Source organism: Zophobas morio, unplaced genomic scaffold, assembly GCF_036711695.1.
Source record: "Zophobas morio isolate AGI-343-1 ecotype UQ-CSIRO unplaced genomic scaffold, CSIRO_AGI_Zmor_V1 ptg000006l, whole genome shotgun sequence".
NCBI classification, from domain to species: Eukaryota; Metazoa; Arthropoda; class Insecta; order Coleoptera; family Tenebrionidae; genus Zophobas; species Zophobas morio.
This window is the reverse complement of record NW_026972111.1, coordinates 17,254,166-17,280,954: the sequence shown is the minus strand read 5'-3', so window position 1 is coordinate 17,280,954 and position 26,789 is coordinate 17,254,166. Positions and strand designations below refer to the sequence as shown.

Sequence of the window (26,789 nt, the reverse complement as noted above, 5' to 3'; positions counted from 1 at the left end):
ACTTTACAGTTTAAAAAATAGTAATTCGAGTACAAATTATTTAAAACATACAATCTGAAGCGATTTTAAACAAGGACAAGATGACATATAACTAATTATAATTTATTGTTTTTATACAAAGCGGAGAGTGCTTTTCCACAGCTTACTATTAATTAAGGTTGTGAAAGCCGTAAGAAATATAAAGTCAGTTAAATTAAGAAAAGTGGCGGTTTTTGAGACAATTAATACTCTGCAGAAGCACTTAGTCCTTTTATTTACTCAGCAGTTCCAGTGCGTTTATCAACTTTATTTTTTACGATTATGAATATGTTATATCGTTAAATACAGATATTTAAAAATGTTTGGTCTGTCAGGAGTGTTGAATCGTTTTACTGATGTATACAACGAATGTCTAATTTAAAATTTTCCGCTACTTAGTAGACAGTTATATCTGATCTGATCAGAATTTTTTTTCACTGGCTGATATTTATTGTATGGAACTAAATATTCTGATCCTAAGATTTAGTAGCGTACTTTAAATAATAATTAATTCATCAAAAATTGAAACGTTAATTGACTCTTGACTAGATAATGGCAACACATTGTTTTTGTTTTGGTGTTTTTGGGAAATAAAACTTTACAGTGATGAAGGCGTTTTGCGGTCATCAATATTAATTAAATAATAGTATGATATTTAAACTAAATTACTTTATTTGGTTAAAAATAATAAAGCATTGCTGATAGGGAAACCAAAATTGATAAAATTGGTTGTCACAAATAGAAACGCGTTAATTAAAAAATTATTTAAAAATTAAATTTAATTATATATCATACTTGCTATGCTTACGCATCGTAAACCTCGGAAGCACGAATCACCCATTAATTTAAATTATTGAAACAAATATAAGTTTATCCACACTTCCTATTACGAAATGACATTAATTTAAGATATAGTATGTTTATAATTAAAAAGATAACTATACTTCAACTTTAATTAATAATTAAGTTTCAATCTTTGTAATAAATTCCAGTGCGCAGCAAAATTTCTATTAAAACCTGGAAAGTGGCTGCCAAAATGTCTTCATTTTTCGTTGTTATCTACACGCTAGTCACTTATACAAGTCTGATTAAATGTATGTAATCATAGTTTTTATGGAAAAATCGCTTAAAAATATTTTTTGCTAAACGTAAAACTTCTTGCTGTTATAATGTTTTTTAATAAATAATATACGCATATTTTCGCACGTTACTTTTATAAATAAAATTCGAAACTGGTTAAGTCCGTTTAAGTTAAAACACCCAATGTAGAAATTTCGTGTAAGGAGTAATTCGCCTGTCGTCATAATGTCATCAATCAAAGTAAAAAAGTTCTCCGCTTTTAGATACAAAAGAACGCGTGTGTCTGCTAACAGAGCTGTTTACACACATCTAAAAGCCGATAGTTTTATGTGTTCCAATTACAGATTTATCTTAATTCCTGCGAGTAAATCATGCGTAACTGAACATTTTTTATTGTAGGTGTTTGAACAAATTTTTGTACCTGAAGGGCATCTTCGTAGTCCCGGTCTTGTTGGCGGTGGTGATACGTGAGCGAGCCGTGTCTGACAAGAACTCCCGCCCCTCTCCCTCTTTCGTCTATCAGGAAAATTTCTGTGAAGATGATAATGCCAAACACGGCGAAAAACATCACCACGATAAAAAAGCTCATGTTGGCCCTTTGTCGGCTGCGGAAGTTGATGTACTTCTTTTTCCCCCCGCTGCTCGATCCCATATTGGTTTATCTAGAAAAAAACACATTTTCACTAGATTTTATACGCGTCTGTCTATTTTTAGTAAATGTCAGTGATAAGTGAGTCTCGTTAATGGCATAGCGTGGATAAATTTTGTGCGGTCGAATAAAATCGATTCTGTTCGCTTAGACTCGGACACATGTCCAATTCACTGTTCGACTCGTTCGTAAATAATAATAAATAACAAAAAAAAATGTTTTGGAATTTATTTTATAACGCAAAATTCTGATGCGATTTGGCTCTTATTAAATCATTACATATTGTATTGTAGATTTTCGTTAAATTTACGATATGTGCCAGATAGAACCGTTTGAAAACAACCTGACTCTTATAAATTTAAGAGCGAATTGGAATTGCCTAGATCTATTCACTGCTGGCTGGTGCTGTGTAAATAAAAAAAAACGATTTTCTGAAAACTATGTTAGATTTTTTCATTTTCAAAAAATTGAGCTAAAACCCAAGTTTCCGTTTTTCAAAAGGTAAACACTTTTATGGAATTTTGAATAATCGTAACAGAATAATTTGATTTAAAACATATGTTCAAAAGATTTCTGGGCCTACAGGCTTTGAAGTACCTACATAAATATTACAGCAACAGCAAAAACTTTTTATGTCTCTACAAATGTGTAACTTTGTAACTCATATCTAAATGTAACATTTTAACATTGTGTGTGCGATGGCGTCAACACCAGAAACAGAGCACTGAAGTGTGTATGTACAAATCCTGTACTGTGGAAATTTGCGAGTAGGAAACAAAAGGATTTGTAGGTTCAGATCTATGTATAATGGTGGGTGTATCGAAAGGATGAGAAATGTAAATATTGTAAATGAAGAGCAAATAATATGCTGTAATATTGCCGACACTACGGTCAACAACAAAAAAAATAGATATCAGTGTTTACAATGTACTAAATGAAAGCGTTTCGTGGGAAAACTCAATCTTAAAACGACTTACGAAAGGAAATCGACGACCTGAAAAGAGACAATCTTAATCTAAAAATCTAAGTTAAAGAATTTGCATAACAGGTATAACACCAACAACTCTTAAGTAGACGACAGGCAGCAACTTTATAATTGCCCTTTGGACCTGAAACTTGGTTATAATGAAAAACTGTCCTGTAAATAAGTAAAAGAAATGACAGCTCACAAAACGAACGACGTGGACGATGATTTTTTAAGAAATTATTAGTATAAAATCCTCTACATATCTGTATTATAAAATTTAATTCTGCAAACTGTATTTTCGTTTATGATAACCGTACATATGTTTCACCTGAATTTTTCGTAATAAAATACAGTGCAGTAATAATAAATTGATGTAATTAATAAAATAAACTACTTCATAAAAATTTTTCACCCGCCTGTAAAAACAATAATTCAAAGAAACATGAAAATGGCAAGTCGCCCGATGGACTCGATTACAACACTTAAAAAAAAAGAATAAAATATGAATTTATAGATAAACGACAAGTGGAAACTCGTAATACTTTGCACATTTTAGGTCGAATTTTATTCAGTAGAATAATTTTGAACTGACGTTTTCAAGTTTTTGGAAAGAATGAACAGGAAAAATTTAATCAGCGATTTACTATTTTATGGTCTTAAAACATTTGCAAGATTTCAGAGAATTCAGTTTTTTATAGTTTGCTAAATTAAGCTGTAAATTTGTTTCACAACTTGGTTTTTTTCTTCAAAAATCTGAATGTCGAAGATAAAAATAAAGACGGATGCATAAACAATAGGTACCTCCAGATTATGTTATTTTATAAAATTTAAATGACGTCATCAAATTGTTGGTGGGAATGATTGTATAATTTGATTAGCGTTGTACAATCTACATGATACACGATATTCGTAAACTAGTCTAAAATTTTACAAGGAATCCAGTAAGAAGATAATCTGCCTATGCCAACAGATGACAGATAGACAGAAACGAGATATATACTTTTTCTTACTCTAGGGGTCTAGGGGTTATCAATAACATTAAGAAGCCACGACATTAACAGTTCGCTGGATAGACACTAATACAATACTAACTTACTCTCAGGAAATAAAATGAATCATCGCCTGTAATTTTCACCCAAGACAAAGTTGTTAAAACCAGTTCTTATGGCGAAAACCTAAACTAGCAAACAGGCCAACATCTACCAAAAAGCTGCATTCGAGGCTTAATCAGAAAGAAACAAATAAAAAATTAGTCAAGAAACAAAACGAAGGACCAGTCTAAATTCAAAGTAAAATAAAAAATAACACCTAAAAACACTCTCCACTTACTGCTTCTTCTGAGCTAGGGCGTCAGATTGTTTAGCCACCATAATTCGGAAACATGGCCAAAAACGTAAGGGTATTTGGATTTAATTTTCGGAAACCGTTTTATCGAGTGACACAAAATGACAAAAACATTGAATAAACAAATGACCGCAAGGGAAATAAGTCAGTGACACATCCGCTTCACTATCTTTACTGAAACCAAAATTGTAATATCTTTAATGTCAGTGTTCAGGTAATAAAAAGAGGTACAACATTATGCGTTTTTTAACTATGTCTTAGGTTCATGCTCAACAAATACATTTATGGTGATAACTTGATAACGATAAGATGTAATTTTAAGTTAATACCTCTTGACCATATAACTACGCTGAGGCAGAAATGTATTGTGAAATTGCAGCGTTAAAATTACTTGACAACGCTATTTATGAAAGTAATTTCTGTGCCTAGTCCCTTTGCCGATAATTTTCAGAAATTTTCTATGTGTGACCCTACAGCTCTGACTTAGGTTCGAACGATTATTATCTGTTCTGTTAAAAATGACTTGCGGGGCAAACGTTTTGCGACGGATAAAGAGATGCAATCGGCAGTACTACATCATTTTAGTGATAAAGATTAAAATTATTTTTTCAAAGGGATAGAGCTGTTAATTAAACGTAGTTTTAAATCTATTGAAGTTAACAGAGATTATGTTGAAAAAAAAAAAAATTAATTTGTTTGCATCATGTTTCTTTCTTGGCCGAGAATATTTGGCGCTTACCTCGTATGTACATGCTGGCAATTTTCGGAATGTAAATTTGAAAAGCTCTTTCTCTCAAAGCAGTACATTTCATCCACAAAGCAAGAACATACTTGGTTCTGTATGTGTTTAAAACGACCTACTATGCTATCGTAATGAATATCGCCAATTTGATAGAAACACACTCATACTTGCAAAAAATAGGCCTAAAAACCCCAGTAAAACATTATAAGGGAAGTCTAATTAAAAAAAAGAGGGCTACCTGCTATTTTACTGTTTTTTTCCGTATATCGTAGTGATTAATTCACAACAGTCGATATGACAGGCGGGTGACATCTTGCAAAATTCATTTCGGAAACGACATACGAAAAAAACAAAAACAAAAAGACGTAACATTCTTGACCAGGTTTTTACTTGGACACCCGGTATAAAGTACAGAACTTATTAATACTTGAGACATATACCATCTGCCACCTGATGCAGACAACTAAAGAAATAAATAACTATCTATCGAGTTTCTAGTCAGTATTTCAAGTGTGTACACATACTTAATTGGAGCCTTAAAGAGCTCTTTGCCTACCAGTGTACTACTTACAATATATTTTGCTGTTGTCATTTGCAAAAGAACTCTGCAATCTTATCATGAAGTAATGCTTCAAGCTCCCATCGAATTTTTTTCTACAACGCAGGATAATCAGATTCATTGGCAACTTGCGATACCGCCCAAGATTATCAAGTTGCTATTACTTAAGTTAAAGTGCTTACGTTTCCATGTATGTTTATATTTATATTATACGATATTACACGATATACACATAATACTTTGCTAAAATTAATATGGAACACTTTTATGCTAAAATATAACTTTTTTCTGGAAGTGGATATGACAACAAAACAAGTCAATGTCGAAAGGTACATATTTAATAAGAACAGGTGGTTAAACGTGAGGTAATACTGATAGTGCAAAGCAACAATCAAAAAGAATATGAGAAACGACTATCGACTATACTTTTATTAAAAAACTGTAAAATTTTTAACGATCTAATATCGTGTATGCTCCCTCCCTGTTAACTTGAATTACAGCTTGACATCGTCGGGGCATGCTGCGAATTAGCCATTGGATGTCTTCCTGAGGAATTCTCTCCCATTCCTCAAGGAAGGTTTCTTGAAGCTGCCGAACCATTTGTGGTGGTACTGGATGCTTGCGCACAAGTCGGTCAAGTTATTCCACAGGTGTTCGATCGGATTCATGTCTGTACTTAACGCTGTCCTATCCATCACTTAAATTTGCCACTCCAATAAAAAAATATTTTCCGAGCACCAGTTCCATAAGCAGCAGGCACTATATGATCTTCCAAAACCAAGTCAATGTAATTTATTGCGTTTAAATTAGCATGAATAACCACAAGGTCTGTTTTGTCTTCTAAACAAATCCCGCCCCAAACTATTACAGATCTATCGACTTTTTGAATGGCAGCAGATAAGTACCGTTCACCTAAACGTCTTTAGACACGAAGACGATCGTCATAACGACTTAGGCGAAATGTGAACCCGTTCGTAAAATAAATCTCCAGTATCGAAGTTTTCAGTTTGCATGATTTTGGGAGAATACCATTCGCGCTCTTTTGTGTTCTCCTGTTAAATGAGGATTCTTGACAAGTCTTTTGGGTCTTAAATAAGAATGTCGTAGTCTATTTTGTATGCAATGATCGCAAATCTGTACCCCAGTTCCCATTCGGAGATCGCTTATAAGGTCTTTAGTGGTATATGTACGACGCCGTAGGGATGCCGGGGTAAGAAACCGGTCCTGCTGCGGAGTTGTTTTCCTTCTACGACCTTGTCCCGACTTTATTTTATATTTTCCTGTCTTTCCGAACGACTCCATGCTCTGTGGATTACAGAAGGACTAACTTGAAGGTCTGCGGCTACTGCACGGAAAGACTGATCAGTGATCCCTTTCGAGCAAGGCTACTGTCCGCGTTTTTTGAACTGCAGTAAAATGCATAACTTCGTGTTACAAGACACTGTTTGACATAAAACAATGTTTTAATTTGCAATTGTTTAAATAGCAGCTCTATAGCACTATCGAATTACAGTTTCCTATTTTGATTTTCGTAAACGTTGAATATAATAAACGATTTTTCAAATCTACTTACAGAATGTAGCTTTTAGAATTGTCATGTTTTAATAGTGTTTCCCAGAAAAGTTATATTTTGGCAAAAAAGTCTTCTGCTAATTAGTTTCAGCAGTGTAGTGTAAACATACACTTCGCTGCAAATATAACACGTAAGTTGCAAAAATTAAAATTTCAAAATTATCGAATGTTTAGCCAAGTCAACTATAGAGAATACGATACAGTTTTTTTTTCTTCAAACGTTAAAAAACATGACATTTTGTAACTCACAAATAACCTCCTCAACCATCGCAGACAAAAACTTTTTCTGCCGCTACAGGCGTCAGAAAAAGTGAAACCATAGTAACAGTATCCAAAGCACTCTGAAGTTAATCACTTAAAAAAACATACGTAGAACTCGAAGTAAAATCGTTTATAAACAACTTCCTAGACTGCTGCCGATTTTGTTGGCCCAAGATTCCCTGTAGCTGCTGCAGCGGCTTTTGCAACGTCTGGAGGGGTGCACTGTAAATCCAACTCACTCATACTAAATAATACTGTCGCACATATTATTTCTCTTTTAAGGGAAATAATAAATAAATTAAGCGGTATTTACGAGCAAACTGTTTTTTAAAATTTTGTTGTTGAAAATGAATCTATAGTACCGTTTTTTTATAAATGATTCTAAGAGCGTAGTTGGCCATGGATTTCAAAAATCCTGCTTCGCTGAAATTATGTCTCATTATGACAGTTCACAGTTGTCATTAATGTCATTTGTAATCTGTCATTTAAACTCATCCTTTTTATTGTTTTAACGTTTTTCAAGTGTGAATTACAGTAATTCTCGTTGATCGAAACTCAAAACAACAAAACAGTCGTTTTCAAAACTCTTGGTGCTTGTGTACGAAAATTTTGTACTCTGATTTAATACTCATAACTCAAGAAACATTGTTAGAAGCTCATGTTAGACATGTCATCAACAGATTTGTTCAAACTGGCAGTGTCAACAAAGGGAAGTCTCCTGGAAGACCTTCAGTATCTGAAGAAGTTGTTGATGATTTGAGACGACTTGAGCAGAATCCGCAAACATCTTTGACAAGATTTCTTCACCAGTCAGGTGTTCCTGTTACAACATGAAATTGAACAATGGGTATTGACGTAAGGATTACAGAACATTTTTGAAATGAAAAAGAGAGTGAATATGTGCCTTGAACAAAATGGTGAATATTTTTAACATTAAATGTAATGTTTAACCGCAATAAATTGGTTTCTTTTTATTGTAATGATTTAGTTTTATGTTTTAATAAGCTATGAAACATTTAGGCAATCAGTTATGTAGATATGTGTGGCCTTTGTCATGCGTCCTTGGGCACATTGTAAAATTCAGATTTGAGAGGCGGTACGTATTCATGACGACCTACTTCGACCCTATAATCTTTTATAGAAACTTCGAATTTTTTAAATTAATTCTATAATTTAATTGCAGACTTTTTAAAACAAAAAATTAAACAACTTTCAAATGGATTGGTTAATTTTTGAGGCAATTTTCCCAGCATTTGTTTTTACTCCCTGAGCGTAGTATTATTATTGTTATTACTGTTATCGGTACTACACTGTAAATTTCCAAATTGGCATATTAACTGTCAATACTAAAATGTTGATGACGTCATCGCAAATTTTAATAAAAATAATGCACTTTAAATAGCATAGGTACATCTATATTTGTACTTTAATCGTTTACACTTATTTTATTATTTTAACCAACATATATATATATATATATATATTGATACCTGTTAAGTTGTTACCTCCGACATATGGAACAGACGACCTGACCTCCGGGTTACCCCCTTCGGCTAGCGTCATATATGTGATATATTTGGAATGAGGGGAACCTCTACTATTCGAATCTCAAAAGAGGGGAAACGATTTCTAGTATTTTAAAAGGCCATATATAAGATATACATAAGATATACAAAAGAGGCGTTCTTACCTCCATATACGTATATGAGTGGGTACTCGTAGTTTGTTGTTACCTCCAACAGTGTTGTCAAGTTTATACACAAGCTATCTTCTTTTACGTATATAGCTATTTCACACCAAATTAGATATCTTGATTTCGTACGATCATTCAAAGAAAGTGTTTAATTATATTACTGAATTTTTTGGAAATTTTTGGTAAAAATTGCAAAATGGCTCCAATTTTTTTATAGGAATAGCAAGACATCATCCTAGAAATACATACAAAAATCGGTCGAAGGTTATTTCAAGAGAACTTTCCTCGCCCCTGAAGTACAATACAACTCCAGCTTTTTTGAAAATTATTTGATTTTGCGAATTTTACTTTTTATTTTCAAAATGTAAGGAAGTATTGTAACGGGTCCGTCGGCTGAGTCTCTACTTTTACGTTTTCTCGACCTTTTATGACCCACAGAGTACGAAAAAATGGATCTCTCGTTTCCGTGTGTGTATCTGTCCGCCGTCCGTGAGGATTTTTGTTAGACAGATATTCTCCGAAACTAGTGGACCGATTTTTGTCAAATTTTATATGTAAGTAAATTACGAATATCATGTTGATGGTAAAACGCTAACCAAACTTTGTCTAGTCATCTCCACCAACAATGTGATGATGACACCTCAAAATTGTACATAGTAAATAGGTTTAAACTGTGTAAAATAATATAGTCCTACACGTATAGTTTATGAATCCGTGTTGAGTTTTTACCCGAAACGACCAGATTTTTGGAAGAAAAATCAAAATTATATAACAATTGTGTGTTGCATGTTAAAACTTACATTACAAAATATACAATTTTAATTTTTTTTTTCCAAAAATCTCGATGTCCAGTGTGAAAACGCAGTACGAATTCATACACCACAACTGCAGGAATATCGTATTTTATAAAATTACTATTGTAAATTTTGGATTGTCAGTCATCCCATTGGTGGGGGGATGATTAATCAACTTTTGGTCAGCGTTTTGCAATATACACGATATTCTTAACATAAGTATAAAATTTGATAACAATTGGTGCGGTAATTTCGAAGATTATCAGTCTAATAAAAAAAAACACAGACGTTGGAGAGTCAGGCGTCAGAGAGACGGAACCGGGAGACCAAATTTTTCGTACTCTAGACGTCATGAAACGTCAAGAAAACATGCAAGTAGCAAGTTGCTTGATAGACTCGATTACTATACTTGTGACTGTATTATAAGTGAAAGTAATTCGAAGTCCTGGAATTTAAGACTAGACTTTTCAAACTGTATGCTACTGTTGCTAAAAACTCACATTTCATCACTCGCAGGCTGTAAACCAACCTGAATTCTAATTCTAAGGCGATTTTGACATGTTTCGAACGCTATTACTGACAGAAACGTCTTATAATTTTTGTAATTGTAATTGTAATCGAGTCCGTCGACCGACTCTCTACTTTTACGTTTTTTCGAGCTTTCATGACCCCTACAGTAGGAAGAAATAGGTCTCCTGTTTCCGTGTGTCTGTCTGTCCGTTTGGCTGCCGTCCCAAATTTTTATTAGACAGATAATCTCCGAAAGTACTGGGACAATTGTTGTCAAATTTTGTATTTATATTAGGAACGTCATGTAGATGGTATAACGCTAACCGAAATTTGCCTAATCATCCTCACCAATAACGTGATGATATCATTTCACAATTGTACATAGTAAATGGGTTTTAAAATGTATAAAATAACATGTAGTTTATGAAGCCGTGTTGAGTTTTTATCGAAACGTCCAGATTTTTGGGAAAAGAATCAAAATTATAAAGCAACATTTTGCAATTTAATTTTGAATCTGCAGACCGGAATGCTTTGAAATCTTGCAGACGTTATAAAGTTATGATAATCATGATAAATTTTTAATCAAAATTATTTACTTATCCCCTCCAAAAGATTGATGACGTCAGCTCAAAATGTTGCCGAATAAATCCTTTCGGAAAAGTCCAAAATATGATGAGTCTATATTTGGGAACAACAGTTGCTCCAAAAACACGTAATATACCTGAATACATGTGATATTTATGTAAATTTCTGTGCAAATCCTATCCTTCCTCTTATCCTATCTTTCGTCTACCTGCCCTATGGTCCAACTTTCTCTTTCAGTTTCTAGAATTTTCTAAACGCTTTCTTTAAGTTCTTCCACCTCTCCAAAATCGAACCTACGTGTCGACAATTTTTAAACACCATTCCTTTTTCTTCCTCGAGCTCTCAACCCGTAAGCATCTAATAAAAATCTGAAAACCGTGACCGTCGCTATTTCTTATTAAAATCCCCACCGATACCCACAATTCCATTCATATTTTTTGGACTTACTTATACAAGTGACTCAAAAAAATTATTGATTAAATCAAAAATTGCAAAACTCAATACTTTGAAATCTTGTAGACGTTTTGATGTTATGAAAGAATGGTAAATTACTTATCAAAATATATCTGTTCATCAACTCCAAAAAATTTATGACGTCATCTCAAAATTTTGCAGAATAAATCCTATCTAAAATGATCAATCTATAATTGTAATTTATCACTGCATTCATATTTTTTAGCTTTGCTTATAGAGGGTGACTCCAAAAAATTAATGAATCAGTCAATTTATTTTATTGAATAAATCAAGAATAGCAAAACTGAATATTTTGAAATCTTGCAGCCGTTTTCAAGTTATTGAAGCATGGTAAATTGTTGATCAAAATATATCTGTTTAGGTCCCCCAAAAAACTGATGACGACATCTCAAAATTTTGTAGAATAAATTCCACCCAAAATGTGCAAATGTGTTCTTATTTGTGGTCGATCATTGCACTCATATTTTTTAGATTTTCTAAAACAGGGGACTCAAAAAATTAATGAATGGGTCAAATTTATTTTATTGATTAAATCAGGAACGCCTCACTCCATTTTCCCAGAAAATTTTGGGAATAGAATACTGTTATTTTTAGTATTTTACACTGCATCAATCCAAGTTGATATACTTGTATTTGTAAAAATGACGTCATCACAAAACGTTGCTTTTAGCAACAATAGCAACTTAAATTCGAATTTGAAGACGATTTAAGCAACAATAGCGACTCGAATTCTAATTTCAAGACGATTTTGAGACGATTCAAACACCATTAGTGACAGAATGTTTAATGAAACACAGGTTCAACACATAGAACTTTTATAAACACCTATATGACGTAAGTGAAAGAATTCGAAGATGCTGAAATTTTAAATACAATAATCAGGGCTAATTGAGGAAATCGAGCTTGGAATGTCCTACATAAAAAAGAATAAGAAAAAAGAAGGGCTCGGACTGTGTCCAGAATGGAGGGCCATATCTCGAAAATCTTGTGTGGTTACTATAAACTGGCATCAAATCGGCTCTTTTCAGAACCAATAGTAATTTCGACAAATAAAGTAACAGTAAATTGGTACTAGTCAATATTTTGGAGAAGAATGTGCACTCTGCACTAATGTTGGTTAGTGGTTACACGAAAACCTAAATTCTGCGATCCCATATTACATACGACTGCAACAACTGTATAATCACAAATAAATTTTTCAATTTAAAGCTGGTTAGATGGTTGCTAATCTTATTATTACTGATACAATGCCCCAACAGAGTGAAAACTCCAATTACACTAGTTTACAAGGTTTTATATCCAAAGACAAAAATAGTTGAATCTGAAGGATTTGGGTTCAGGAAAATCAAATCTGAAAGCAGAGAAAATCCATCACGTCAGGTTTTTGAGATATTTATATAAACATATCCCGTATTTCTCTTCTTTTATACAACTCTTGTTATTTTTTTGTTTTTAAATATATATGAACATATAGTTCTTTTAGCAAATTTGTTTCATTTTACAAGATCATCTACGTCAATAAATAACATGAGTGTCAATTTTTCAAGCTACTAGATTGTCATCAATATTTTATTTAAAATTTTTCAAGTATTGATTTTAGAATAATTGGTTGCTTTTGATTTCTCTACGGGACGTGATAATAAAAATGTGAGCTTGGTCTCACAAAGATCTTTTAAAAGGATATAAATTTGCTCAAAGAAATACAGGTTTATCTTTAAAAATAAAGTAGTTACAGGGGTTGCATCAAATAAAAGCAACACCTAGTATATATTATAAACATTATGACTGAAAATTAAAAATGATTAACACTAGCGTTTCTTTTATTGACAGTACTGTCAGTTTTCCTTATAATAGACCAACAGTAACACATTTTCGTCCCAAAATCCTTGATACCTTCTTTTTAAGCATATTTGAACAGGTCTTCCCGCTTTAGGTACTATAATTTTACCACAAACGTAACAAAACTGATTTGTACTTACTTTGCACGATTTCGATGACATGTTTTATGCCACAGTATTAACATGAATCAATTTAACCTAACGTGAAGGTAAAAACAAAGTTCATTATTTTGTATTAAAAGCTGACGTGATAAGGATTAGTATCCATTTTTGGATTTGTTATCAGTAAGTAATTTAGAAGTAAAAAATATTTTTTTTATTTTTGGATATGAAAAAAAGTTTAAATTTGTAAATTAATGTCATTCTTAGGCAAGGAGCATAAAGATTAACAAGAAAGAGTGGAGTGAAATTAGCAAGTTTAAAATCTTAAGCACATAAACGAAACACAATGAATGCTAGACAACTTGATGGAATGTGCTGTACTGATGAGATCAAACAAGATAGAAACTGCAGGCTACAGTTTTCCAACACGTTGTCTAGTCTCCGGGGTGATTGCAAATTAATGTATTTTAAATTTGGCCCTAATTTGATGCCTTTGGACGTAACCAGAGACTTTAAATACAGTATGTATTAAAGTCTCTGGACGTAACAGTCGATACCATGTTTCCTTCTACCATGCGTTGGACATATGTATGACGGCGACGTTGCCAAGTTTCAGAGGTCAGAACGTACAGTTTATATGCCGGAGGTAACAACATACTAGCAGTGTATAAAGGTAAGCGACGCCAGCGCCAACGGTCTACAGCTGAACTAAAATAAAAAGTTGCGACTATGGGATGCACGTTATGACCTCCAGACGAAAATTGAAAATCAAGCTCCTAGCGCCCCCTAGATGATTAAAAAATTATTTACAAGGCAAAACGTTTCTACCTCCGAAAACGGAGGTAGGAACGTTGTAGATGAGGTGACAACGTACTATACGTATATACTTCGGAGGTAACAACATACCGTGCATACATATATATATATATGTTCATAAAGTGGGCTTTTCCGCACATTTTTCGAGTAAATTTCAGTCAGTTTGGCATATTTTGTGCACTTTCGCACTGGTGCCAAACTACCACCGCACCCGGTCGGCAGTTCGGCACGTGATTTGGCAACATGGTATAGGATCGACAAACATGCAACAGAAAATCATTAATTGAAAGCAGAATTTCTTCTTTCCACAGGTAGATGGCAATATGAGAATATTTATCATAAGCAAAATCGGAAAATAGTGAATAATGCCAAAGTTCGGCGACCAATTCAAGCAGTAATTCAAATTTTTAACAAACAATTCTAGTACTGGGAACCAAAGGCATTATTAACTGTTTAAATTTTTGTATTTTGGTGACTGACAGCTATTTTCTTGTGTGCCAAACTGCCTGGTGCATGTGTACGGTACGCAATTAACAGGCAGTTTCGCATGATTTTTATTTTTTCCTAAAATATTTAATCATTAAAAAAAATATTTTTAACAACAAAAGACTTTATATTACGCGTAAGAATATTCGGAGCAAGGTAAGTGTAAGTATTATACGTCCAGTATATATATTTTTTTTATTAAAAAAAAAACATCACATTATAAATTGTGTTTGGACATGTTAAGTGGTTGCTGATGTTCCAACAGACCAACTCAGTCGGAAATTGACATCTAGAGATTTTTTATGGTGTAATGGTCCAATTTAAGCGAAAATTTAAAATTTCAGCAAAAATGATATACCTACTTAGAAATTAAAAACGTCATTAATTGTCATAATTTTCTAATTTCGCTGACTGTGACATTTTGATAAATTTTAACGTGTGCGTCAAACTGTTGCTGCTTGCGTACAGTACGCATTATGCAGTACTTACTTAATTTTTTCGAAAACAAGCAAGTTCTGCAGTAAATAATGTATCTGAACGTAAAAATCGGTTTTTTAATGTTTCAATAGCCTAATACAAACCGCAATTTACATCTTAAACAAACAGGAATACTAGGGAAGTAAGGGTGTAATTGATTGTAATAATTTTCGTATTTTGATGACCGACCTTGACAGGTATCTTTGGTGCCAAACTGCCTGTTGCATGCATACGGTACGCATTTAACAGGCAGTTTCGCATGATTTTTATTTTTTCCTAAAATATTTCATCTCTAAAAAAAAGGGATTTTTAACAACAAAAGACTTTATATTACGCGTAAGAATATTCTGAGCAAACTAAGTGTAAGTATTATGCAGTATATGTTTTTTTATTAAAAAAAAAAAAGAATATTTCTGCATTATGAATTGTGTCTGGACATGTTAAATGGATGCTCATGTCCTAACAGACCTACTCAGTCGGAAATTGACATTTTTAGCAAACAGAAGTGGTTAGGGAAGTAAGAACAAACTTAAGTTTCACCACTTTCGCATTTTGCTTAAGTTGCCAGGGATTTACGTATTTATTGGACAAACTAATTAGAGATTTTTAAAGGTGTAATGGTCCAATTCAAGCGAAAATTTTAAATTTCAGCAAAAATGATATACTTGGAAATTAAAAACGTCATTAATTGTCATAATTTTCGCATTTTGCTGACTATGATATTTTGATAGATTTTAACGTGTGTGTCAAAAATGGTTAAACTGTTGCTGCTTGCGTACAGTACGCATTATACAGTACTTACTTAATTTTTTCGAAAACAAGCAACTTCTGCAGTAAATAATGTATCTGAACGTAATAATCGGTTTATGAATGTTTCAAAATCCTAATACAAACTGCAATTTACATCTTAAACAAACAGGAGATACTAGGGAAGTAAGGGTGTAATTAATTGTAATAATTTTCGTATTTTGATGACCTTGACAGGTATCTTTGGTGCCAAACTGCCTGTTGCATGCATACGGTACGCATTTAACAGGCAGTTTCGCATGATTTTTATTTTTTCCTAAAATATTTCATCTCTAAAAAAAGGGATTTTAACAACAAAAGACTTTATATTACGCGTAAGAATATTCTGAGCAAGCTAAGTGTAAGTATTATGCAGTATATGTTTTGTTATTTAAAAAAAATTATATTTCTACATTATGAATTGTGTCTGGACATGTTAAGTGGGTGCTGATGTCCTAACAGACCTACTCAGTCGGAAATTCACATCATTAGCAAACAGAAGTGGTTAAGGAAGTAAAAACAAAATTAAGTTTCACTACTTTCGCATTTAGCTTAAGTTGCCATGGATTTACGTATTTATTGGACAAACTATTTATAGGTTTTTAATGGTGTAATGGTCCAATTCAGGCGAAAACTTAAAATTTCAGCAAAAGTGATATACTTAGAAATTAAAAACGTCATTAATTGTCAAAATTTTCTCATTTTGCTGACTATGATATTTTATAAATTTTAGCGTGTGTGTCAAACTGTTGCTGCTTGCGTACAGTACGCATAATGCAGTACTTACTTAATTTTTTCGAAAACAAGCAACTTCTGCAGTAAATAATGTATCTGAACGTAATAATCGGTTTATTAATGTTTCAAAAGCCTAATTCAAACTGCAATTTACATCTTAAACAAACAGGAGATACTAGGGAAGTAAGGGTGTAATTAATTGTAATAATTTTCGTATTTTGATGACCTTGACAGATATCTTGGGTGCCAAACTGCCTGTTGCATGCATTCGGTACTCATTTAACGGGCAGTTTCGCATGATTTTTATTTTTTCCTAAAATATTTCATCTCTAAAAAAAGGGATTTTTAACAACAAAAGACTTTATATTACGCGTAAGAATGTTCTGAGCCAGCTAAGTGTAAGTATTATGCAGTATATGTTTTGTTATTTAAAAAAAATTATATTTCTACATTATGAATTGTGTCTGGACATGTTAAGTGGGTGCTGATGTCCTAACAGACCTACTCAGTCGGAAATTCACATCATTAGCAAACAGAAGTAGTTAAGGAAGTAAAAACAAAATTAAGTTTCACTATTTTCGCATTTAGCTTAAGTTGCCATCGATTTACGTATTTATTGGACAAACTATTTAGAGGTTTTTAATGGTGTAATGGTCCAATTCAAGCGAAAACTTAAAATTTCAACAAAAGTGATATACTTAGAAATTAAAAACGTCATTAATTGTCAAAATTTTCTCATTTTGCTGACTATGACATTTTATAAATTTTAGCGTGTGTGTCAAATTGTTGCTGCTTGCGTACAGTACGCATAATGCAGTACTTACTTAATTTTTTCGAAAACAAGCAACTTCTGCAGTAACTAATGTATCTGAACGTAATAATCGGTTTATTAATGTTTCAAAAGCCTAATACAAACTGCAATTTACATCTTAAACAAACAGGAGATACTAGGGAAGTAAGGGTGTAATTAATTGTAATAATTTTCGTATTTTGATGACCTTGACAGGTATCTTTGGTGCCAAACTGCCTGTTGCATGCATACGGTACGCATTTAACAGGCAGTTTCGCATGATTTTTATTTTTTCCTAAAATATTTCATCTCTAAAAAAAGGGATTTTAACAACAAAAGACTTTATATTACGCGTAAGAATATTCTGAGCAAGCTAAGTGTAAGTATTATGCAGTATATGTTTTGTTATTTAAAAAAAAGTATATTTCTACATTATGAATTGTGTCTGGACATGTTAAGTGGGTGCTGATGTCCTAACAGACCTACTCAGTCGGAAATTCACATCATTAGCAAAGAGAAGTGGTTAAGGTAGTAAAAACAAAATTAAGTTTCGCCACTTTCGCATTTAGCTTAAGTTGCCATGGATTTACGTATTTATTGGACAAACTAATTAGAGGTTTTTAATGGTGGAATGGTCCAATTCAAGCGAAAACTTAAAATTTCAGCAAAAGTGATATACTTAGAATTTAAAAACGTCATTAATTGTCAAAATTTTCTCATTTTGCTGACTATGACATTTTATAAATTTTAGCGTGTGTGTCAAACTGTTGCTGCTTGCGTACAGTACGCATAATGCAGTACTTACTTAATTTTTTCGAAAACAAGCAACTTCTGCAGTAAATAATGTATCTGAACGTAATAATCGGTTTATTAATGTTTCAAAAGCCTAATACAAACTGCAATTTACATCTTAAACAAACAGGAGATACTAGGGAAGTAAGGGTGTAATTAATTGTAATAATTTTCGTATTTTGATGACCTTGACAGGTATCTTTGGTGCCAAACTGCCTGTTGCATGCATACGGTACGCATTTAACAGGCAGTTTCGCATGATTTTTATTTTTTCCTAAAATATTTCATCTCTAAAAAAAGGGATTTTAACAACAAAAGACTTTATTTTACGCGTAAGAATATTCTGAGCAAGCTAAGTGTAAGTATTATGCAGTATATGTTTTGTTATTTAAAAAAAAGTATATTTCTACATTATGAATTGTGTCTGGACATGTTAAGTGGGTGCTGATGTCCTAACAGACCTACTCAGTCGGAAATTCACATCATTAGCAAAGAGAAGTGGTTAAGGTAGTAAAAACAAAATTAAGTTTCGCCACTTTCGCATTTAGCTTAAGTTGCCATGGATTTACGTATTTATTGGACAAACTAATTAGAGGTTTTTAATGGTGGAATGGTCCAATTCAAGCGAAAACTTAAAATTTCAGCAAAAGTGATATACTTAGAAATTAAAAACGTCATTAATTGTCAAAATTTTCTCATTTTGCCGACTATGACATTTTATAAATTTTAGCGTGTGTGTCAAACTGTTGCTGCTTGCGTACAGTACGCATAATGCAGTACTTACTTAATTTTTTCGAAAACAAGCAACTTCTGCAGTAAATAATGTATCTGAACGTAATAATCGGTTTATTAATGTTTCAAAAGCCTAATACAAACTGCAATTTACATCTTAAACAAACAGGAGATACTAGGGAAGGAAGGGTGTAATTAATTGTAATAATTTTCGTATTTTGATGACCTTGACAGGTATCTTTGGTGCCAAACTGCCTGTTGCATGCATACGGTACGCATTTAACAGGCAGTTTCGCATGATTTTTATTTTTTCCTAAAATATTTCATGTCTAAAAAAAGGGATTTTAACAACAAAAGACTTTATATTACGCGTAAGAATATTCTGAGCAAGCTAAGTGTAAGTATTATGCAGTATATGTTTTGTTATTTAAAAAAAAAGTATATTTCTACATTATGAATTGTGTCTGGACATGTTAAGTGGGTGCTGATGTCCTAACAGACCTACTCAGTCGGAAATTCACATCATTAGCAAACAGAAGTGGTTAAGGAAGTAAAAACAAAATTAAGTTTCACTACTTTCGCATTTAGCTTAAGTTGCCATGGATTTACGTATTTATTGGACAAACTATTTAGAGGTTTTTAATGGTGTAATGGTCCAATTCAAGCGAAAACTTAAAATTTCAGCAAAAGTGATATACTTGGAAATTAAAAACGTCATTAATTGTCATAATTTTCTCATTTTGCTGACTTTGATATTTTGATAAATTTTAACGTGTGTGTCAAACTGTTGCCGCTTGCGTACAGTACGCATTATGCAGTACATACTTAATTTTTTCGAAAACTAGCAACTCTTCTGCAGTAAATAATGTATCTGAACGTAATAATCGGTTTATTAATGTTTCAAAAGCCTAATACAAACTGCAATTTACATCTTAAACAAACAGGAGATACTAGGGAAGTAAGGGTGTAATTGATTGTAATAATTTTCGTATTTTGATGACCGACCTTGACAGGTATTTTTGGTGCCAAACTGCCTGTTGCATGCATACGGTACGCATTTAACAGGCAGTTTCGCATAATTTTTATTTTTTCCTAAAATATGTCATCTCTAAAAAAAGGGATTTTTAACAACAAAAGACTTTATATTACTCGTAAGAATATTCTGAGCAAACTAAGTGTAAGTATTATGCTGTATATGTTTTTTTATAAAAAAAAAAGAAAATTTCTGCATTATGAATTGTGTCTGGACATGTTAAATGGATGCTGATGTCCTAACAGACCTACTCAGTCGGAAATTGACATCTTTAGCAAACCGAAGTGGTTAGGGAAGTAAAAACAAAATTAAGTTTCCCTACTTTCGCATTTTGCTTAAGTTGCCAGGGATTTACGTATTTATTGGACAAACTAATTGGAGATTTTTAATGGTGTAATGGTCCAATTCAAGCGAAAATTTAAAATTTCCGCAAATGTGATACACTTAGAAATTAAAAACTTCATTAATTGTTATAATTTTCGCATTTTGCTGACTAGGACATTTGGTTGATTTTAACGTGTGTGTCAAACTGTTGCTGCTTGCGTACAGTACGCATTATGCAGTACTTACTAAATTTTTTCGAAAACAAGCAAGTTTTGCAGTAAATAATGTATCTGAACGTAAAACTCGGTTTATTAATGTTTCAATAACCTAATACAAACTGCAATTTACATCTTAAACAAACAGGAGATACTAGGGAAGTAAGGGTGTAATTGATTGTAATAATTTTCGTATTTTGATGACCGACCTTGACAGGTATCTTTGGTGCCAAACTGCCTGTTACATGCATACGGTACGCATTTAACAGGCAGTTTCGCATGATTTTTATTTTTTCCTAAAATATTTCATCGTTAAAAAAAGGGATTTTTAACAACAAAAGACTTTATATTACGCGTAAGAATATTCTGAGCAAGCTAAGTGTAAGTATTATGCTGGATATGTTTTGTTATTAAAAAAAAAAAGAATATTTCTGCATTATGAATTGTGTATGGACATGTTAAATGGATGCTGATGTCCTAACAGACCCACTCAGTCGGAAATTGACATTTTTAGCAAACAGAAGTGGTTAGGGAAGTAAGAACAAACTTAAGTTTCACCACTTTCGCATTTTGCTTAAGTTGCCAGGGATTTACGTATTTCTTGGACAAACTAATTAGAGGTTTTTAATGGTGTAAAAGTCCAATTCAAGCGAAAACTTAAAATTTCAGCAAAAGTGATATACTTAGAAATTAAAAACGTCATTAATTGTCAAAATTTTCTCATTTTGCTGACTGTGACATTTTGATAAATTTGAGCGTGTGTGTCAAATTGTTGCTGCTTGCGTACAGTACGCATAATGCAGTACTTACTTAATTTTTTCGAAAACAAGAAACTTCTGCAGTAAATAATGTATCTGAACGTAATAATCGGTTTATTAATATTTCAAAAGCCTAATACATACTGCAATTTACATCTTAAACAAACAGGAGATACTAGGGAAGGAAGGGTGTAATTAATTGTAATAATTTTCGTATTTTGATGACCTTGAGAGGTATCTTTGGTGCCAAACTGCCTGTTGCATGCATACGGTACGCATTTAACAGGCAGTTTCGCATGATTTTTATTTTTTCCTAAAATATTTCATCTCTAAAAAAAGGGAGTTTTAACAACAAAAACTTCTGAGCAAGCTAAGTGTAAGTATTATGCAGTATATGTTTTATTATTTAAAAAAAAGTATATTTCTACATTATGAATTGTGTCTGGACATGTTAGGTGGGTGCTGATGTCCTAACAGACCTACTCAGTCGGAAATTCACATCATTAGCAAACAGAAGTGGTTAAGGAAGTAAAAACAAAATTAAGTTTCACTACTTTCGCATTTAGTTTTAAGTTGCCATGGATTTACGTATTTATTGGACAAACTAATTAGAGGTTTTTAATGGTGTAATGGTCCAATTCAAGCGAAAACTTAAAATTTCAGCAAAAGTGATATACTTAGAAATTAAAAACGTCATTAATTGTCATAATTTTCTCATTTTGCACACTATGACATTTTGATAAATTTTAACGTGTGTGTCAAACTGTTGCCGCTTGCGTACAGTACGCATTATGCAGTACATACTTAATTTTTTCGAAAACAAGCAACTCTTCTGCAGTAAATAATGTATTTGAACGTAATAATCGGTTTATTAATGTTTCAATAGCCTAATACAAACTGTAATTTACATTTTAAACAAACAGGAGATACTAGGGAAGTAAGGGTGTAATTAATTGTAATTATTTTCGTATTTTGATGACCTTGACAGGTATTTTGGGTGCCAAACTGCCTGTTGCATGCATACGGCACGCATTTAACAGGCAGTTTCGCATGATTTTTATTTTTTCCTAAAATATTTCATGGTTAAAAAGAGGGATTTTTGACAACAAAGACCCTATATTACGCGTAAGAATATTCTGAGCAAGTTAAGTGTAAGTATTATGCAGTATATGTTTTGTTATTAAAAAAAAATATATTTCTACTTTATGAATTGTGTCAGGACATGTTAAGTGGGTGCTGATGTCCTAACAGACCCACTCAGTCGGAAATTAACATCTTTAGCAAACAGAAGTGATTAGGGAAGTAAAAACAAAATTAAGTTTCACCACTTTCGCATTTTGCTTAAGTTGCCAGGGATTTACGTATTTATTGGACAAACTAATTAGAGGTTTTTAATGGTGTAATGGTCCAATTCAAACGAAAACAAAAAATTTCAGCAAAAATGATATACTTAGGAATTAACAACTTCATTAATTGTCATAATTTTATCATTTTGCTGACTATGACATTTTGATAAATTTTAACGTGTGTGTCAAACTGTTGCCGCTTGCGTACAGTACGCATTATGCAGTACATACTTAATTTTTTCGAAAACAAGCAACTTCTGCAGTAAATAATGTATCTGAACGTAATAATCGGTTTATTAATGTTTCTGTGAATACTACTGTGAATACATTGGAATTGGCCAAAACTAATTGAGGAGAATAAACTTGTCTAGCTTTATTGAAACGTCTTCTTGCGACGACAATCAGAGACTTACTTCGACTATATTCCAACGACATAAAACAAAGAGTAGGGAGCGAGACACCTGCATCCGCTTTGCAGCGTCTGACGTCATTCGTCTCCCAACACTAACAAGCAAACTTTAAATTCACAAATAAAAATACTTATTCTAACAGTTTCAAAAGCCTAATACAAACTGCAATTTACATCTTAAACAAACAGGAGATACTAGGGAAGTAAGGGTGTAGTTGATTGTAATAATTTTCGTATTTTTATGACCGACCTTGACAGGTATCTTTGGTGCCAAACTGCCTGTTGCATGCATACGGTACGCATTTAACAGGCAGTTTCGCATGATTTTTATTTTTTCCTAAAATATTACATCTCTAAAAAAAGGGATTTTTAACAACAAAAGACTTTATATTACTCGTAAAAATATTCTGGGCAAGTTAAGTGTAAGTATTATGCTGTATATGTTTTGTTATTAAAAAAAAAAAGAAAATTTCTGCATTATGAATTGTGTCTGAACATGTTAAATGGATGCTGATGTCCTAACAGACCCACTCAGTCGGAAATTAACATCTTTAGCAAACAGAAGTGATTAGGGAAGTAAAAACAAAATTAAGTTTCACCACTTTCGCATTTTGCTTAAGTTGCCAGGGATTTACGTATTTCTTGGACAAACTAATTAGAGGTTTTTAATGGTGTAAAAGTCCAATTCAAGCGAAAACTTAAAATTTCAGCAAAAGTGATATACTTAGAAATTAAAAACGTCATTAATTGTCAAAATTTTCTCATTTTGCTGACTGTGACATTTTGATAAATTTGAGCGTGTGTGTCAAATTGTTGCTGCTTGCGTACAGTACGCATAATGCAGTACTTACTTAATTTCTTCGAAAACAAGCAACTTCTGCAGTAAATAATGTATCTGAACGTAAAAATCGATTTATTAATGTTTCAATTACCTAATACAAACTGGAGTTTACATCTTAAACAAACAGGAGATACTAGGGAAGTAGGGGTGTAATTACTTGTAATAATTTTCGCATTTTAATGACCTTGACAGGTATCTTGGGTGCCAAACTGCCTATTGCATGCATACGGTACGCATTTAACAGGCAGTTTCGCATGATTTTTATTTTTTCCTAAAATATTTCATCGTTAAAAAAAGGGATTTTTAACAACAAAAGACTTTATATTACGCGTAAGAATATTCTGAGCAAACTAAGTGTAAGTATTTTGCAGTATATGTTTTTTTATTAAAAAAAAAAAGAATATTTCTGCATTATGAATTGTGTCTGGACATCTTAAATGGATGCTGATGTCCTAACAGAACCACTCAGTCGGAAATTGACATCTTTAGCAAACAGAAGTGGTTAGGGAAGTAAAAACAAACTTGAGTTTCACTACTTTCTCATTTTGCTTAAGTTGCCAGGGATTTACGGATTTATTGGACAAACTAATTAGAGGTTTTTAATGGTGTAAAAGTCCAATTCAAGCGAAAACTTAAAATTTCAGCAAAAGTGATTTACTTAGAAATTAAAAACGTCATTAAGTAATTGTCATAATTTTCTCATTTGAATAAAATAAAATAAAATAAAAAAAAATTTTGCTGACTGTGACATTTTGATAAATTTTAGCGTCTGTGTCAAACTGTTGCTGCTTGCGTACGTACGTATAATGCAGTACTTACTTAATTTTTTCGAAAACAAGCAACTTCTGCAGTAAGTAATGTATTTGAACGTAATAATCGGTTTATTAATATTTCAATAGCCTAATACAAACTGTAATTTACATCTTAAACAAACAGGAGATACTAGGGAAGTAAAGGTGTAATTAATTGTAATAATTTTCGTATTTTGATGACCTTGACAGGTATCTTTGGTGCCAAACTGCCTGTTGCATGCATACGGTACGCATTTAACAGGCAGTTTCGCATGATTTTCATTTTTTCCTAAAATATTTCATCTCTAAAAAAAGGGATTTTTAACAACAAAAGAGTTTATATTACGCGTAAGAATATTCTGAGCAAGCTAAGTGTAAGTAATATGCAGTATATGTTTTGTTATTAAAAATAAAGTATATTTCTACATTATGAATTGTCTGGATATGTTAAGTGGGTGCTGATGTCCTAACAGACCTACTCAGTCGGAAATTGACATCTTTAGCAAACAGAAGTGATTAGGGAAGTAAAAACAAAATTAAGTTTCACTACTTCAGCATTTTGCTTAAGTTGCTAGGGATTTACGTATTTATAGGACAAATTAATTAGAGGTTTTTAATGGTGTAATTGTCCAATTCAAGCGAAAATTTAAAATTTCAGCAAGAGTGACATTCTTGGAATCTAAAAACGTCATTAATTGTCATAATTTTCGCATTTTGCTGACTATGATATTTTGATAGGTTTTAACGTGTGTGTCAAAAATGGTTAGAATATTGCTGCTTGCGTGCAGTACGCAATATGCAGTACTTACTTAATTTTTTCGAAAACAAGCAACTTCTGCAGTAAATAATGTATCTGAACGAAATAATCGGTTTATTAATGTTTCAAAAGCCTAATACAAACTGGAGTTTACATCTTAAACAAACAGGAGATACTAGGGAAGTAAGGGTGTAATTGATTGTAATTATTTTCGTATTTTGATGACCTTGACAGGTATTTTGGGTGCCAAACTGCCTGTTGCATGCATACGGTACGCATTTAACAGGCAGTTTCGCATGATTTTTATATTTTCCTAAAATAATTCATCTTTAAAAAAAGGGATTTTTAACAACAAAAGACTTTATATTACGCGTGAGAATATTCTGAGCAAGCTAAGTGTAAGTGTTATGCAGTCTATGTTTTGTTATTAAAAAAAAAGAATATTTCTACATTATGAATTGTGTCTGGACATGTTAAGTGGGTGCTGATGTCCTAACAGACCTACTCAGTCGGAAATTAACACCTTTAGCAAACAGAAGTGATTTGGGAAGTAAAAACAAAATTAAGTTTCACCACTTTCGCATTTTGCTTAAGTTGCCAGGGATTTACGTATTTATTGGACAAACTAATTAGAGGTTTTTAATGGTGTAATGGTCCAATTCAAACGAAAACAAAAAATTTCAGCAAAAGTGATATACTTAGAAATTAAAAACGTCATTTATTGTCATAATTTTCGCATTTTGCTGACCATGATATTTTGATAGATTTTAACGTGTGTGTCAAACTGTTGCCGCTTGCGTACCATACGCATACTGCAGTACTTACTTAATTTTTTCGAAAACAAGCAACTTCTGCAGTAAGTAATGTATTTGAACGTAATAATCTGTTCATTAATGTTTCAATAGCCTAATACAAACTGTAATTTACATCTTAAACAAACAGGAGATACTAGGGAAGTAAGGGTAAAATTAATTGTAATAATTTTCGTATTTTGATGACCTTGACAGTTATCTTGGGTGCCAAACTGCCTGTTGCATGCATACGGTACGCATTTAACAGGCAGTTTCGCATGATTTTTATTTTTTCCTAAAATATTTCATCGTTAAAAAAATGAATTTTTAACAATAAAAGACTTTATATTACGCGGAAGAATATTCTGAGCAAGCTAAGTGTAAGTATTATGCTGTATATGTTTTGTTATTAAAAAAATAGTATATTTCTACATTATGAATTGTGTCTGGACATGTTAAGTGGGTGCTGATGTCCTAACAAACCCACTCAGTCGGAAATTGACATCTTTAGCAAACAGAAGTGATTAGGGAAGTAAAAACAAAATTAAGTTTCATTACTTTCGCATTTTGCTTAAGTTGCCAGGGATTTACGTATTTATTGGACAAACTAATTAGAGGTTTTTAATGGTGTAAAAGTCCAATTCAAGCGAAAACTTAAAATTTCAGCAAAAGTGATATACTTAGAAATTAAAAACGTCATTAATTGTCATAATTTTCTCATT

The 26,789-nt window shown here is 32.4% G+C and overlaps 1 protein-coding gene across 7 annotated transcripts in view; it reads right to left on the bottom strand.

Annotated features, from left to right (window-relative positions):
- Positions 1-26,789, bottom strand: part of LOC135123736 (uncharacterized) — a 107,977-nt gene that overhangs the window by 31,012 nt on the left and 50,176 nt on the right. For 5 of the 7 annotated variants that reach the window (XM_064048595.1, XM_064048596.1, XM_064048599.1 and 2 more), the window contains one exon: positions 1,520-1,760. In XM_064048595.1, coding sequence (XP_063904665.1) covers positions 1,520-1,750 — 231 coding nt within the window. In that variant the 5' untranslated portion in view covers positions 1,751-1,760. Of the gene's footprint in view, positions 1-1,519; positions 1,761-3,724; positions 3,784-4,043; positions 4,201-26,789 lie in introns of those variants that run through there. The other 2 variants (XM_064048602.1, XM_064048600.1) reach the window with 2 other exon arrangements.